The 14,878-nt window shown below is 36.8% G+C and overlaps 1 protein-coding gene across 1 annotated transcript in view; it reads right to left on the reverse strand.

The window, feature by feature from the left end:
* LOC109824565 (protein-L-isoaspartate O-methyltransferase-like) overlaps positions 836 to 14,878 on the reverse strand; it is a 21,363-nt gene continuing 7,320 nt past the window's right edge. Inside the window, exons 3-4 of the mRNA XM_020391193.1 lie at positions 4,066 to 4,230; positions 836 to 1,412 (exon numbers count right to left, since the gene is read on the reverse strand). Of these exons, the coding sequence (XP_020246782.1) occupies positions 1,162 to 1,412; positions 4,066 to 4,230 (416 nt within the window). The 3' untranslated portion in view covers positions 836 to 1,161. The remainder of the gene's footprint in view (positions 1,413 to 4,065; positions 4,231 to 14,878) is intronic.

The following is a 14,878-nucleotide window of genomic DNA, read 5'->3' on the forward strand; positions in this document are numbered from 1 at the left end:
CAGCCGACTTCCTTCCCCCCGGTAGCAACCCCTAAATCGAACGGTTTGTCCTTCGATATGAACACTATAATTCGTGCCCTTTTCTTTCGCCTCGAACTCCTCCACCACTCTCGACACCTCCAGCATCACATGGCGACATTGAACATCTTGCTGGCGGTGAGTTAGAGAGCATCGGAGGCGAAGGACAATAGGGAGCATCAACAGTGACTTTGAACTTGACGCTTCAGCAGGCCATGGGAGATCGAGAGAATAGGTACTGTGATATATATTAACCGCAAATTATATGGGACTACTAGTCCTGTACATTTTAAAGATGAAATTTTATAAAATTAACCTCTTTTTAGCCGGCCATGTGACAAAAAAATATTGATTTTACTAATTATTTAGGAAATGGTCTACTTCGCTAATTATTTAAAAAAAAAACGGCCTGTTTTGAAACATTCTCTTTTTTCATATACGATAAACGTATTAACAAACCCGAGATTTACTATATTTAGTCCTCTCTCGTAGCACAAGACGTATATCCTTTTAAATCTCATCAGTGTATATACAGCTCCTTTGTAGTACTCAATTTTCACAGCTAAGGGCTATGAATTTTCCGTAGCAGCCCTGCTTATTTCATAATTAGTAAGCGAATACAAATGTAGTAACTATAACATCCGATCATTTTCACAATTTACACAGCTAAAGTTCACCTCGATCACCTTACCTGTATACAAATAATCCTCTGTTTCTCGCATACCAAGCATATATAAAAGCACGAGGGAAGAAATGAGGAAAAAGCTTTCACACAAATAATATAAAAGCACAAGAGAAGAAATAAGGAAAGAGCTTACACATAAATAAACTCCAACGGAGATATTATATCCAGCTCAGAGCACATATTGAGATGCTATTCACAAATTTACATATCATAAATTTATATATACAGATCCTGAAAGGCATAGGTTTATTCCGTACCACCACGCACCAAGCTACAAGCCCTCAAACAAGCAAATAAAGAAGTCACCTTGCATTGAGTTAAACAAGCCAGCATAAACCATGATACGAGATCTTCTGTTAATACGAAAGAAGGTGCGACTACCATACAAAACAAAAAGAAGACTTGTTTAACACTCACATATACTTGACATATTTACTGGATGCACGGTACATCCTGAATCAGAATCCCTGCAACTGTGCTGCTCGGCTCGTCAAAGGGACATAGCGAACAGATGTTACAGTGTGAATGCTAACAGAACCATCAAGCTTCTTATCAACCACCTCCAGATCTTGGAAAAAGCTACCTACTGGAATCACCATTCTCCCACCAGGCTTCAGCTGGTCAATCAACGGTCTAGGTATTTCAGCTGATGCAGCTCCAACGTGAACGGCGTCGTAAGGTGCCAGTTCTGGCCAACCATTTCTTCCATCTGCATTCATCAAATTGGGTTACAAGTTGTAAGAATTTGAAACAAACACTAGTTCAAAAAACATTTACAAGATGAAACTTTGTGCAGTTTCATGCTGACAGTGTAGTCACTTATGATCTAATAGAATTACGCCTAGGGGGTGTGGAGCGCCTACACGGACTGCACCACTTCAAGTCTTGTTCGTGATTTACTCCCCTATAGCCTCAATGCCCTTCAAACTCCTCCAGCCTCCTACACTGACTATGAACACCTCCTCCACCTACTACTTTCAAAAAATCTTCACTGCCACTTAAACAAAAAAAGAGAGCCGCCTAGATGCCAGTCCAGAGCCTAGCGGTGCCTAGTGCTTTCTATTAGGCCCTGTCTAGGCTCCTGCCTAGACTCCAGGCCCCTTGTCCAGTGCCTAGCCGCCTAACGCTCCCTGTAACCTTGGATTTTGTCTTCTCCAAGAAGTGAGCATTAATGTAGAAGCAATCTGGCATTATCTGCATTCTTGTGTTTGTGAAAGAGAGGAGAGATAAGGAAGTGTTTACTCTAGACAATTTTTTGGAATTCAGAGGGAAGGTGAATCGCATCTGTAACTAAAGATATACTCTCGTAATAAATATATCTAACCAAATAAATACTTGACATCTGCACATTAGAAAATAAGAATATATGGAAAGAAAATATAATCACTTTTCACATGAAAATCTGGTCCCAGATACATTATTGTCCACGAGATATCACAGTGCCATCTTACCATCTCTTCCACCAAAGAGCTCTCATTGAACAGCGTCTACAATGTTCATTATGCTGATAACAATACACACCTTACGTTTATAGAGTAGGTTTCAAGAAATGGATCAATGTTACAGAAGGCCCTAGGCGGACTAGGCATTTGAGCCAACGCCTAGTGCCTAGACGTCTAGGCGTATGCCTAGGCAGCGCCTAGGCGTTTGGTTATTTTTTAAATTATTTAATTATAATAACTGATAAAAATATATGTTAAATTCATATAAATTTACAAAAAAAAAAAGATAACAATCCTAGATCCACAATAAACCATGCATACTTAAATATTAAATAGTCAAAATAATAACTAACAATATTATAGGAAGCGCTAGGAGGCCTAGGTGTTGGACCCGTCGCCTAGAGCCTAGGAGATATTCTTTTTTATTTTTTAATTACAATAATTGATAGTAAATGTTCATGTTATAGAAAGCTTAGATGCTGGACTAGTGTCTATGCGGATTTCTTTCTTCATTTAAGTGGTGGTCGAGGAAGTTTTGCTGAAAGTTAGAGGAGTTAGTGAAGGTGTTCATATTTGGAGGTTAAACGAGTTTGAAGGAGGCTGAAGGACGTGGAGACTGCAACACAGCAAATCATGATCAAAGCCTAACGGATACAGTTCACGTAAGTAGACAATGCTCCCCTAAACACTCCTAAAACCTAGGTGGGCAGCCCAAGTACCGCCTAGGCGCTAGTTAGGCGATCAAGGTACCGCCTAGGCTTAAGCGTATGCCTAGGCGAACTACGGAGGTTTTTTGAAACAGTGATATGGATAGAAAATAGTGTTGATAGCAAATAAAGTTGCCCACAAAAATGAAGTCAACCTCACAATAGTTTGTAAGTTATGAATTTTTGGAGAGATTACCACACATAATGAACACCACCTGACCTCGCTACTTAATACATTCTTGATATCATCATTGAAGTCCTAAAATAATCCTAAAAGTTTTCTCCTGTGGTATGGGAATCATTATGGAAGAAGGTTGTTTATGTCAAATCGACTAGATTCAACCTGACACTAAAGGTGGAAAGAGATAGATCCCTAGTCTAGGATTATGGCAAATAAGGGCTGCAATAGATCTGGGAAGGCTCGTTGGCAGTACTTGTGGACAACTAAGTTTTAAGTGCATGCAAGCAATAAGCTTGCGCAAACTGATTAGGAAAACCTGGAAAGACACTTGGAAGAGTCATTTACAGTGTTCAAGAGCTCAAAAATGGTAGAAATGTAGTTCACTACTGACCGGAATCTTCTCTCAAATAAACCATTGGTAACTGCACAATGATGCCTTTACATCTGAAAACCAATTTTCAGCGCTTGACTAAAGGTTTATGTTGTTGGAGATATCTGGGTTCAGTTGAGAAAAACTTATTTCCAATTTGAGGCTCCACGGCATTGTTACAGAAGTTCAATATGGGCAATGACAAGCTACAAGACTTCAAAATATGGAGAGAATAACTCAAGTAAAAGCGAGCAAGTCATGATCAGAAGAATGGTAGCTGCTCAAAATCTTGCATGAACTTATGAAGGAAGACCTGGACATGAGTTACAAAAACATTTCAAATGTGAAAAATACAATCTCTTGGGACTTTCATGCAACGGCCAAACTCGAGAAGTCTACCTATGATCTAACCAAATCCCAAAATTAGAGGAACTATCAATACTTAAATTGAGTCTTAAACTTGGTGCCATTAAAATATGCAAATTAAGTATGATCTTGTGATGTAACTGATGCCCCTTCATCTCACAAAGTGGGAAACATTGTCCGAATCTAAATCAATCCCAATGCCTTACTTTTAGTATCAATTTGTAAATACTACAGTAAATACCACCGAGTATAAAGCTAAAACAGCATAAATCAACCAAAAGTCCAGTAAAACATACCTGCAACATGGATGGCGAGGGAACCCTCATTCAGTAAATTTGACACTGCACTCCTTCTGATATTTTCTATGGAAGCAGCAACAAGCTCAGGAATGTGTTCTACTCCGACTGCACGGCCCTCTGGACCAACCATCATTGCAAAGCATGCTGTCAGATAGCCAGAGCCTACATGAAAGCACTACAAATGTAATTTACTATTTTTGGATTGCCACTATAAAAGAAAATGTTTAACTGGGATTAGTTGGGAGATGTCAAATGCGACTTATTTCTGTTATTGTCTGGAATAAATGTACACGTCAACACTCATCTTTAGTGCAATAACAACCTAAAATGGAATGAAACCACTTGATTAGGGTAATAACTACAATACCGAGATAGAGAATATTCCTGGCACACGGACAAGCAGTTGCATAACAAAAGCACACAGAATCTCCAACAATCGTATTAGGTAGGTGGGATTAATTTTATTTTTCCTCCCTAACTTATTCGGATATGAACAGAATGCGATGCACAGTTCCCACATCACCGACTAACACTGGAGAGTGGAGACAAACCTAAGAAAATTCTAAACCTCCATAAACATTAACCAATAACCTCTCCTGTAACAGCATAACCAAGTAATACTCAGTCTTCACTCAAAACATTAGAATCAGTAACTACTAGATAAACAGTCACCATTTCTTACAATAATTCAAACATCTATGAGCAGGAACATGTGATATGGTATCAACACACAAGACATATAATTTGAAAAGAAAAGGGAGGTCCTGATGTCAATAATACTCTCGCTTCAGCAAATGCCAATTATATACCTACAGATTGTTTCTTGGTGTGCATCTCTCTAAAATTCACAAAAGCTAACACTGAGGTGGATATCCAATACCCTAAATTTCTGTATCAATCATATGCTGCCACTTGATTGAGCATAGTACACACGTGAACATAGAAATTAGGAGCCAGAAATGAATATGATCAAGTGAAGAATGAAAGTAAATGAGGCTGATCATAGCACAGCCGGACACGAGCATAATGCATCAAAAACACACTGAAAATCACATAGATGCTACGCACATGATTATACATCAATTATGGATGCAAAAAGACTTCCATTGCCCAAGAAAAACTCTTCAGTTTCTCATCATTTGACAGAACTAGAAAGCAAAAGTCATAATGACATACTTCTATTGTCAAAATTAGACCTTTTTTTAATCAAACACAAGGTTAGTGATGTCATGAATATGTCCATGACTCCACGGAAAGATGGCAACTTGCTAGGACTATAGTAATGTGTAGCATGAATGCTAAAAAACCCTGATAAAATTTACAGGTAAAACCAGATTTCGGTGACAAGTTCATGGCCAAGGAATATAAACATGCTGTAAAGGCTGCATTTTAGTGGGAACTGCTGACAGGACTCCAGCAAACTTTCATTATTCCAACTAGGAAATTGAAGTTAAAAGCCAAGGAAAAGAACGGCAATCCACTATCCTCTTAGGTGAAGGAGGATTTGAAAGGATTGTGGTAGAAAATTTTGGTTGGTTCTGTTGAAAAAACTGAACATGTGCATAAAGTAGAAGAAAAGAAGTTCCATAAAAACTGTTAAAAGGAAGGAATTATTTTTGCAAGTAAGAAGAAACATTAACATTATCACAAAGCAACTCTGAATTAACAAATATCATGTACACCCGGTCGAGTTCTGCAAAGTTACGAACCAACTAACCGAATCACAGTTCCAATATTGTATGAAATCAACAAATGGTTTAAGTTTGTTGTCTGAATCACTATGGTTGGTAAAGGCCCAAAGGTCAAAGTTTATTTAAGTTCAATCAGAATAACAAGAAAACTCATTTTTCACACCACTTAACTTGAAAACGGTTCATAGGTAAGTTGACCAACCCTTCATGGGCACCAGCCAGTGATCCCTCATGATCTACAGCATGCCAAGCATGCATATTCGACCAAAATTCTCTATTTTCAAAACCAAGACATATCTTTAACTGCTCTGAACAAGTCCAATCATTGGCATCAAGTGCCTTTCATCTTCCAAGATGGCTTAAAAGATAGGTTCAACCATCCACTTCTCTCAGGAACAGTTCTGTAAGGAAACAACAAGAGGCTCCAAGGACCTAATAGGTCACCATCCACTTGATTGCAACATTATCACATGGAATAGTTCTGTATAACCCGGGCCTTGCCACTATCTGATATTAACGAAAGTTCTACATGACGTAGCTGTATGGTCAAGGGTCAACAATGTGGGAAGGAACAAAAGAACATCCAAGGTGATTGAAGTAGATAGAAAGTATGAGGTTCCAAAGAACCTAACAGACCATGCGTCCAATTGATTGCAACACTATCACACGGAATCATTATATATATCCCCAACCTTGCCACTCCCTGATTTTTAACGAAAGTTCAGCATGACGAAGCTGTATGGTCGATAAGTCTGACACAATTATTCTGTATGTTGATATTTCCATCCAAAACACACATATATCAACCTGAAAAATACGATTAACTGATAGCAGAGTCTATACAAAATACAGTATACCTTCACTGAGAACACTTAACTACTAAAGAGAGTACTTGATGCTCCCCAAAAAACATTGTATAGTGATAAGATATTGTTTCTACTATTCACAAAATGCTTTGTGGGACCATTCTAACGCTTCATTTCTAGTGTTTACTTGGTCTAGCAGGTTCCTTACATTTGCTCAAGTCAGCCTTTGAGAACAAGTGTAGACACATCAACTTAATAATCAAACAAGGAGGAAACGTTAAAATATTCAACTATTGGGAACTTATAGATCATAATCAATAGAAATACTCTTATTTTCAAGCTTGTAAATTTAAATTATTCGGCTATACTACACGCATGCCTTCAATTGTAACCCACTGGCAAAATATTACATTGTGCCAAGCATTGTCCACCAAAATAGAAGACGAGAGAAACATAACTTGACATCACGTAACGTGGATACTTCTAATATGAAGCCTGACCCATACCCGACATGCGTCGTACCCATACCCACGCATACCCATACCCAACACTTCTTGGACACTCTTTAAATATATGCATATATTTATTTAGACGTGCTCAATTATACAATGCATATTTAATTTAAAACAATCGTCATACGCTTCTTGGATATATATTCTTCACTTCACATTCATTTTTGTAACTTGTTTGATAAGGATTGAGTTTGTTTCAGCCTTAAGAACTGTGATTTAAAAGGATCGTTTAAGATGGTCACTGTCAGCCATGTTTCCCCAATTACCATTGCTCCAAACATGCCCTAAATACATTAGGCAGTTGTTGCTTTAAGAATGTATCTCTTCTGTATAAATTTTCAGCAATCCTCTGCAGAGTTATAACCATATGGCTTTCTTTGTGTCGAGACATGAAATGAACTGACTGGTTTGAAGAGAGTAGTTCTGTTTGGAAGAAACAAATATCCATGTCCTTTTAACAAATTAACCACATGTTAGGGATCAGTGTTAGGGATCAAGAGTGACTCTAATCTATAAAATGAATTAATAAAGGATAAAATATTGCTAGAATTAGGATAACCAATCAATTGTAGGATGCTATCCAAATCTCATAATTGTTTAATCTAAGAATCAATAAATCATACATCAGACATGCATTAACTAATCCCACTCAAACATAAGCAATGATCTAATATATTACATGATGTAAACATGCGAGATCTCCAATATTGCACTTGGACGTTGAGAATCGAGATAGACATCCTGTAAGTAACAATTCCCTACAATCTCTATATTTCTATCACTGTGCAATTTTCAACTGTAACCTTGTGCTATGTATGCCTTAGTCTGTGTTTGTTTAAAGTCTATATCTGACATAGAACTAGTTGACATTTCATAATTGAATGCTTAGTGTTTTACTTTCAAATGTTGATTGCATGCTTATTATTATAATTTGATAGAAGCTTCATATGAAATTGATGCTTGTAAAGCAGCTGTCAACATATATTTCTCTTGTACTCCATTTCAGCAGAACAGACCCTGCGTGAGCTAGCAGAGTCAGAAATTGTCTTGAGGGACCAAGAGTCCAAAACACATAAGTTCCCTCCTTTTCATTTCATAGAAAAGAATATCACCTCCAAACCAAAACCAAATGTGTAAGTTTTTTTTTATTAAAATATATTTATAATAGAATCCAAGTACAAGTAGTCATTCAAATATATAAAACAAAAAAAAGAGAAGTACATCATAAGAATAAAGTATGTTTTAAGAAAGATGTGCATTAGAACAATTTATGAATCGAAGTTCCCTATAGCCATGTCAAATGGAAAATTTTTCTGCAAGATACTTTTCAACGTAAAGCCAAGTTGTCTATAATAAATCTATTAACCCAAAGGTCCAATCTAATACATCATATTAGTTAAAGGTAGATAAAATATCTCTTAAGAAAGAAAGATATGCCCCCTATGACACTTCAATGTAAATCCCTAAATACAAGCACAATGGTCCAAGCCAACAAATTAGTTGAAGCCTGATATATATGCACAAATGAAGACTTAAATCAAATCATGCAATGTAATAACATCACAGAAAAGGAATAGCTTAAATATTTAGCAACGACACTTGAAAGGTTTTTAAAGTAATGTCCTATAATAAAATAATTACATGCATCATCATAAAGTAATCAGTATTTTAAAACTCATTCTACTCGGCCGATTATTCCTACTCAAGCTCAGACCATTCTTAGTAGGGCTAAAATCGCTCAATTACGCGGTCACACTGCATAATCGGGCCTTCCTGCATTATACGCCCGCAAAATGTAATTATGCGGGCGTTTTTTTAAAGAAGAAATTCGACCTGTTTTGGACCCAACCCGCTTCATATAACCCTACCAAACACTCCCGATCCCAACAAAAAAGGAAAACACCATTCTCTTCAAAACCCTAGATCTTTAGCCCTCCCCTCCACCACCTCCGACCGCCGGTGACCACCTGAGATCGCCTCTGATCGCCCGCCGGTTCCACTGCCTATCATCAGCTGGGTGAGTATTTTTTCTCTTTTTTCATAATTTTCAGTTCCATTTTCCCTTTTTGACTTTTTTTATCAACATCCTTCAACAAAGTTGTTGTCTTTTTGTTAGGATTCATGTGTAATATTAGTTTTGAGTCTTATGTTTGTGCTTAGAATCATTTAAAGGCACTGTCATTTGTAGGTTGATGGATACAATTGTTTAAGGCTCTAAAATAAGAATTAACAGTAAAAAAATTATTATGAATAGCATGTGGGTTTGACTTTAAACCTAAAATTGTCTGTGAATTTTGATTCTGACCTAGGCAATTAGTTTGGAATTATGGATCAGTTTCATTTTCTCTTTGTTTTTATTTTTTGGCTGTTTTATTGAGATTCTTTAACAAAAGTATTGTCTTTTTATTAGGATTCATGTGTGATATTAATTTGAGTCTTATTTTGTGCTTATAATAATTTGTAGCCACTGTCATTTGTGAATTTTTGATTCTGACATAGGCCTTTAGTTGTGGCTGTTTCTTGTGAACTTATTATATATAATTTGATGGTTTTATATGTTGTCTTTGGTGTTGATGTGTAGGATTTTTAAGCTTCATGTGGTTATCCATGGCCTCTCATTCAAGCATGGGTGGGGGAGGACAAAGTAATAGTGAAGAGCAAAGTCCAGAGAAGCCTCCTGGCTCTTCTGATGTGGGGTAGAATTATGGAAGGCTTGTAAAAAAGGGCTGTTACAACAGCGTTGAATGCAAGAAATGCAAAAAGTCTATGAAGGGAGGAGTCAACCGGCTTAAAGAACACATTGCCGAACTTCAGGGTAATTTAATAGGTTGTCCTTTAGCAAGTGATGAAGATCGACGAATTTGTTGGTAGAACTTGGATGGTAGTAAGAGAAATTTTGACAAGAAAGTGGAGTATGAAATGCGACAGGAGGTTCAACTTTCAGAAGCATGGGAGGAGGAAGCACCAGAGTTGGTTAACATTGGCTCGAAGCGAAGAAGCCATGTGTATCCAGTCCTTTAGATAGAATGGCTCATGAAGGAAAATTGAAGCAATCTGTGATTAATGAGGTTGAGCAGAAAAGGTGGCGTGATTCAGCTCATGAAAAGTTAAGCATGTGGGTATACACAACAGGGCTTCCTTTTCATGTATTTGATATGTGGAGGACTTTGATCTCACATGTGAGGCTATTGGGAGGTATGGGCCAGGGTACTAAGGGGATCCTCTTCTTAAGCAGGCATATCAGAAGATTGATGATGGGTTGCAGAAGCAGGAGTGGTGGGATGTGTATGGATGCTGCATTCTCACTGATGGATTGACATACAGGAGGCGTAGAAGTGTGATGAACTTGTGCATCCACTTAGTTCCATCAAATCTATTAAAGATTTTGGATTTTGAGCATGCACACAGAGCTGACTATATATGCCAGTGGGTAGAGGATTGCATTAGGGAGATTGGGGAGTCTCATGTAGTGCAAGTGGTTACAATGTCGCTGCTTCTAATATGGCAACAAAAAAATGTTAGGACTCATGTTTATGAGCCTACTATCTAATCTAGTTTTGATGATTAACAAACAATTAATAATCGTGTTTTCTAGTATTTTTCTTTTTTTCCTATAAGTAATCAGGTTGAGTGGATTTGCGCCGTAACGATGATATTAAATGTAGCTGATGCGATTCAAGTCAAAGATTCAAGATCGAGCTTCATACACATATCAACTTGGGTATATTAGTTTAGGAGTTATATTTTGTGTGTTAATATGTTAAAGCTCAAGATTCATATGTTGGCCTTCCTGTTTTAATGATGTTTAACAAACAATTTATTTCTAATATTGTTTGTCTAGTGTTTGTGTTTTCGTATTTATTCTAGGCAAACAACATGTTGAAGGATGGATGGAATAGCGCTTCAACGACGATATCAAATGGAGGTTGGCGGAATTGTGGAGTGAAGCAACGTTATTCAAAGTTAAAGATTCAAGTTCAAACTTCATCTGCAAGATTACCAAGAAGAGCTTATTGAAGACCAATCAAGTTTGGGTAAATTAGTTTAGGGCTTATATTATGTGTGTTAATACTTCAAGCTCAATATCACACACATGTTTGGTTTGGTTTATCGTCGTTTTGGATTATAGACTTAACGACATTATTTTATATCTTTTATCAAGTTTATAAATCTATTGAAAAGTTTTCAAAACTTTGTTTAAACTCATTTTGTCAAGATCAAGCTTTTACAAGTCCATACTTATGTGATTTTGCAAAATAATGAGATTCCACAATTGGGAAATGCAAATTGAAAAATTCTTTTTGTAACATGTTCATTTACATGTTTATATACATTTTTCAAAGTTTCATTATTTTTGGACTTTATTTGTTATTTTTAACATATTTTCAAAGTCTCAAAAATCTGCTTTCAAAACTGTTTTTCTGTAGTATCAGATCGCAGTCGACCGCCATGAGTTCAGAAACTCAGGTTAGGTTTTTATGGCTCCCCCCCCCCCGTAGCGGTCGACCGTAGCGAGTCCAGAGACTTTCGCAGTCGACCGCCGCGGTCGACCGTCGCTTGTCCAGAGCAGTAGTTTGGTTTTTTTGTTGTTCGCGGTCGACCGCCGAACTATGACATCAGCTCTAACGGCTAGTTTTTCAGCCGTTGCTGAGTTGGTTTTTGGTCTTTTCTTGTCTTTCTCTTACCTTTGGGGTTTCATATAAATACCCCATTACCTCAGTTTTTACAAATAAACAAGAAAGGTTTTAAAGAGTTTTAATCAAGGGTTTAAGTTGGTTTAAGTGTGTTTATAAGCTTTTAAGCATTTGAGTGTTTCGGTTTGGTGAATGAGTTTTACAAGAGCTTGAGGAGATTATCAATTGTATTTTGGACATTCACTCCATCTCTCAATCTTGTCATCTATTGAGAAGTTTTCTAAACTCTACTCTAGCTTTTATTTATTAATTATTTGTTAATTATTATTTCTATTAAAGCTAGTTTTATATTGAGTTTAGATTTGATTTTATCTCATTGTTACACACACCCACTTGAGCTTATTGTATTTGCATTTATAATATATTTAGGATTGTGAGAGTTGTAACATTGAGTGTGAGCTTTCATTGTGTTCTCATCCATAGTTGAGAACAATCAATTATTGTAATTGAGTCTAATTGTGAGATACACTTTGTAATACACTTGTGTGTGGTGAGAGTCGGGGATCGTCCCAAGAGGAGTGACGTCGGTTGACGAACCTAGGAAGAGGTTGTAACCGAGCACTTAAGGAAGACACGTCTAGTTCAACACTTAGTGGGTGTAGAGTGGGATTACAATAATGTGTTAGTTGTAGAGTTTTCGGTAAACTAGAAAACTGTATTGTGTGGTGTAAACGTTATTCGGGTGAACGTAGAAAACCCGATCGTAATAGTGGATTTCTCCCCGGGAGTGGGGAGCAGAGACATAGGACGGAAGGTCCGAACTCCGTGATCATTTGATTGTGTTTGAGTATGCTTTGGCGTTTATTTATATTTGTGCTCATTGCTCATATCGTCATTGTCTCATTATTCATATCATCATTTATCTTGTTTCATATTGTTTACCCTTGTGTTAGTTTATATATCCTTGCATATATATTTCATCATATAGGATATATCTCATTGCTTATCCTAGCTCATATATCTTATTGTATTTCATACTTGCTAGGATAACTTGTTAATTAATTTTAATTGGTATATAATCGGATTAGATTAGCATAAAACTCTAATCACCCCACCCCCCTCTAGGGTCTAACATCATACACACAGAAATCTATTTTTGATTTATCATCGTTTTTGGATTATAGACTTAATGACATGTTTTTATATATCTTCTCAAGTCTATAAATCTATTTTAAAGTGTCTCAAAGCTTGGTTGAAATTATTTTGTCAAAATCAAGTGTTTAAACGAACCCGTATTTTTGAGATTTTGCAAAATGGTGAGTTTTCACAAACGGAGAATGATATTTCAAAATTTTCTTTTCTAACATGTTTATATTCATGTTTATAAGCATTTTCCTAAATTTTATAATTTTTAGAATTTATTTGCTATTTTTAAAAGCTCTTTGAAAATCAGAATTACTATTCAAAACTGGGCTGTACATGTTTTTCAATAGACTGAACAGTACATCAGTCAACCGATGAAGTGCTCTACAATTGCCGAAAAATTTCTGCTTAGTTGCCCGACCTTCATCAGTCAAGTGAACAGTATTTTTAGTCGATCGACACTATGCATCAGTCGACTGAAGAACTGCTCTGTAATTGCTGAAAAGTTTCTGCTTAGTCGACTGAACAGTGTTTTTAGTCGACCAATGGTTTACATTAGTCGACCGATAGTTTCCCAGTTTCAGCCAACGGTCATCTCATCAGTCGACTGAACACTACATCAGTCAACCGACAGCACTGCAACAGCTAGTTCCAGATTTTCAGAGATTTTGTTGTTTTGGGGGTTCTCTAGTTTTGGGCTTTATTTTAAGAACCTATATATACCCCTCTATACTCAATACTTAGAACTAATCAAGAAAAGTTTTTAAACAAGTTTGCAAGTTTGTTTAAAAGTTTTTTTAAAAAAATTAAGTGTGTTGTTTATGTGAAGAGTGCTTCACAAGAGGATGAGATCATTTCAGTTCTTGAGCTTCAATTTCATATCTCTATCTCTCTTGTTTTCAAAGAAGTTTTACTAAACTCAATCTCTAGCAATTTATATTTTGATTATCATTTCTATAAGCTAGATTTTTAATTGAGTTTATATTTCATTTTACTCATTGATTGCACACACAACCTATTAAGTTTTTAGTATTTCACATTAAGTATTATTTGGGTTGTGGTGAGTGATTCATTGAGTGTGAGCTATATTTCGTTCTCATTTTTGTTAGAGAACAAATCATTTGTATTTGAACCTTATTGTTGAAAGAACACGTTGTAATACACAATGATACTTAGAGGAATGGTTGGTGAGAGACGGGGTCAATTCCGAGAGAAGTTGCGTTGATAGTAAAGCCTAGTGAGAGGTTGTAAATCCAAATACTTGAGGAAGGTGACACGAGCTAGACCAACACTTAGAGAAGTGTATTGTGCATTGATAATTATGTGAGTTGTAAAATTTTCGGTGAGCTTGAAAAATCGATTGTGTAGTTATTTTTGAGATAGTGGAGATTCTCCTCGAGGGTAAGAAACGGAGACGTAGGTCGTGGGTCGATCGAACTCCGTGATAATTTACCTTGTGTTTGCGATTGTCTTTTACGCACTATCTCTTTTATATATTGTGTTCTCGTTTATATTGCCCTTGTTCATTATATCCTTGCATATATCTTATTGGATATCATATTTACGAGGATATTAGTTGAATAAGTTTTTATTTGGCATTAATATCGGATTAGATTAGCATATACCATATTTCACCCCCCCCCCTCTAGGGTACTGAACAAGTTGAAAGGTGGTTGGTCGAAGATATTCTGGACTAGCCTTGTTGCACACACGATAGTCTTATGTTGGAGGATATTACGAAGCTTTCGAAGTACAAGGCTTTGATTGAGAAGGCAAGGAGTCTCACGGTTTTTCTCTATGCACATCATAGTACTCTCTCTTTGATGAGCAAGTTTACTAATAGGAGGGACCTCGTTCATCTGGGGATCACGCGATTTACCACGGCTTTCCTTAACTTGACTTGCCTTATAGAGAAAACCACAGTTAGCTACGCCTCTTCACCTAAATGGGAAGAGAACAGAGGGACCAAGACATCGAAGGGGGTATCCAAGGCTAGGCATGGGCCAGGTCAACCTGCGAGCTGA

The sequence above is a fragment of the Asparagus officinalis genome, chromosome 9, assembly GCF_001876935.1.
Source record: "Asparagus officinalis chromosome 9, Aspof.V1, whole genome shotgun sequence".
NCBI classification, from domain to species: domain Eukaryota; kingdom Viridiplantae; phylum Streptophyta; class Magnoliopsida; order Asparagales; family Asparagaceae; genus Asparagus; species Asparagus officinalis.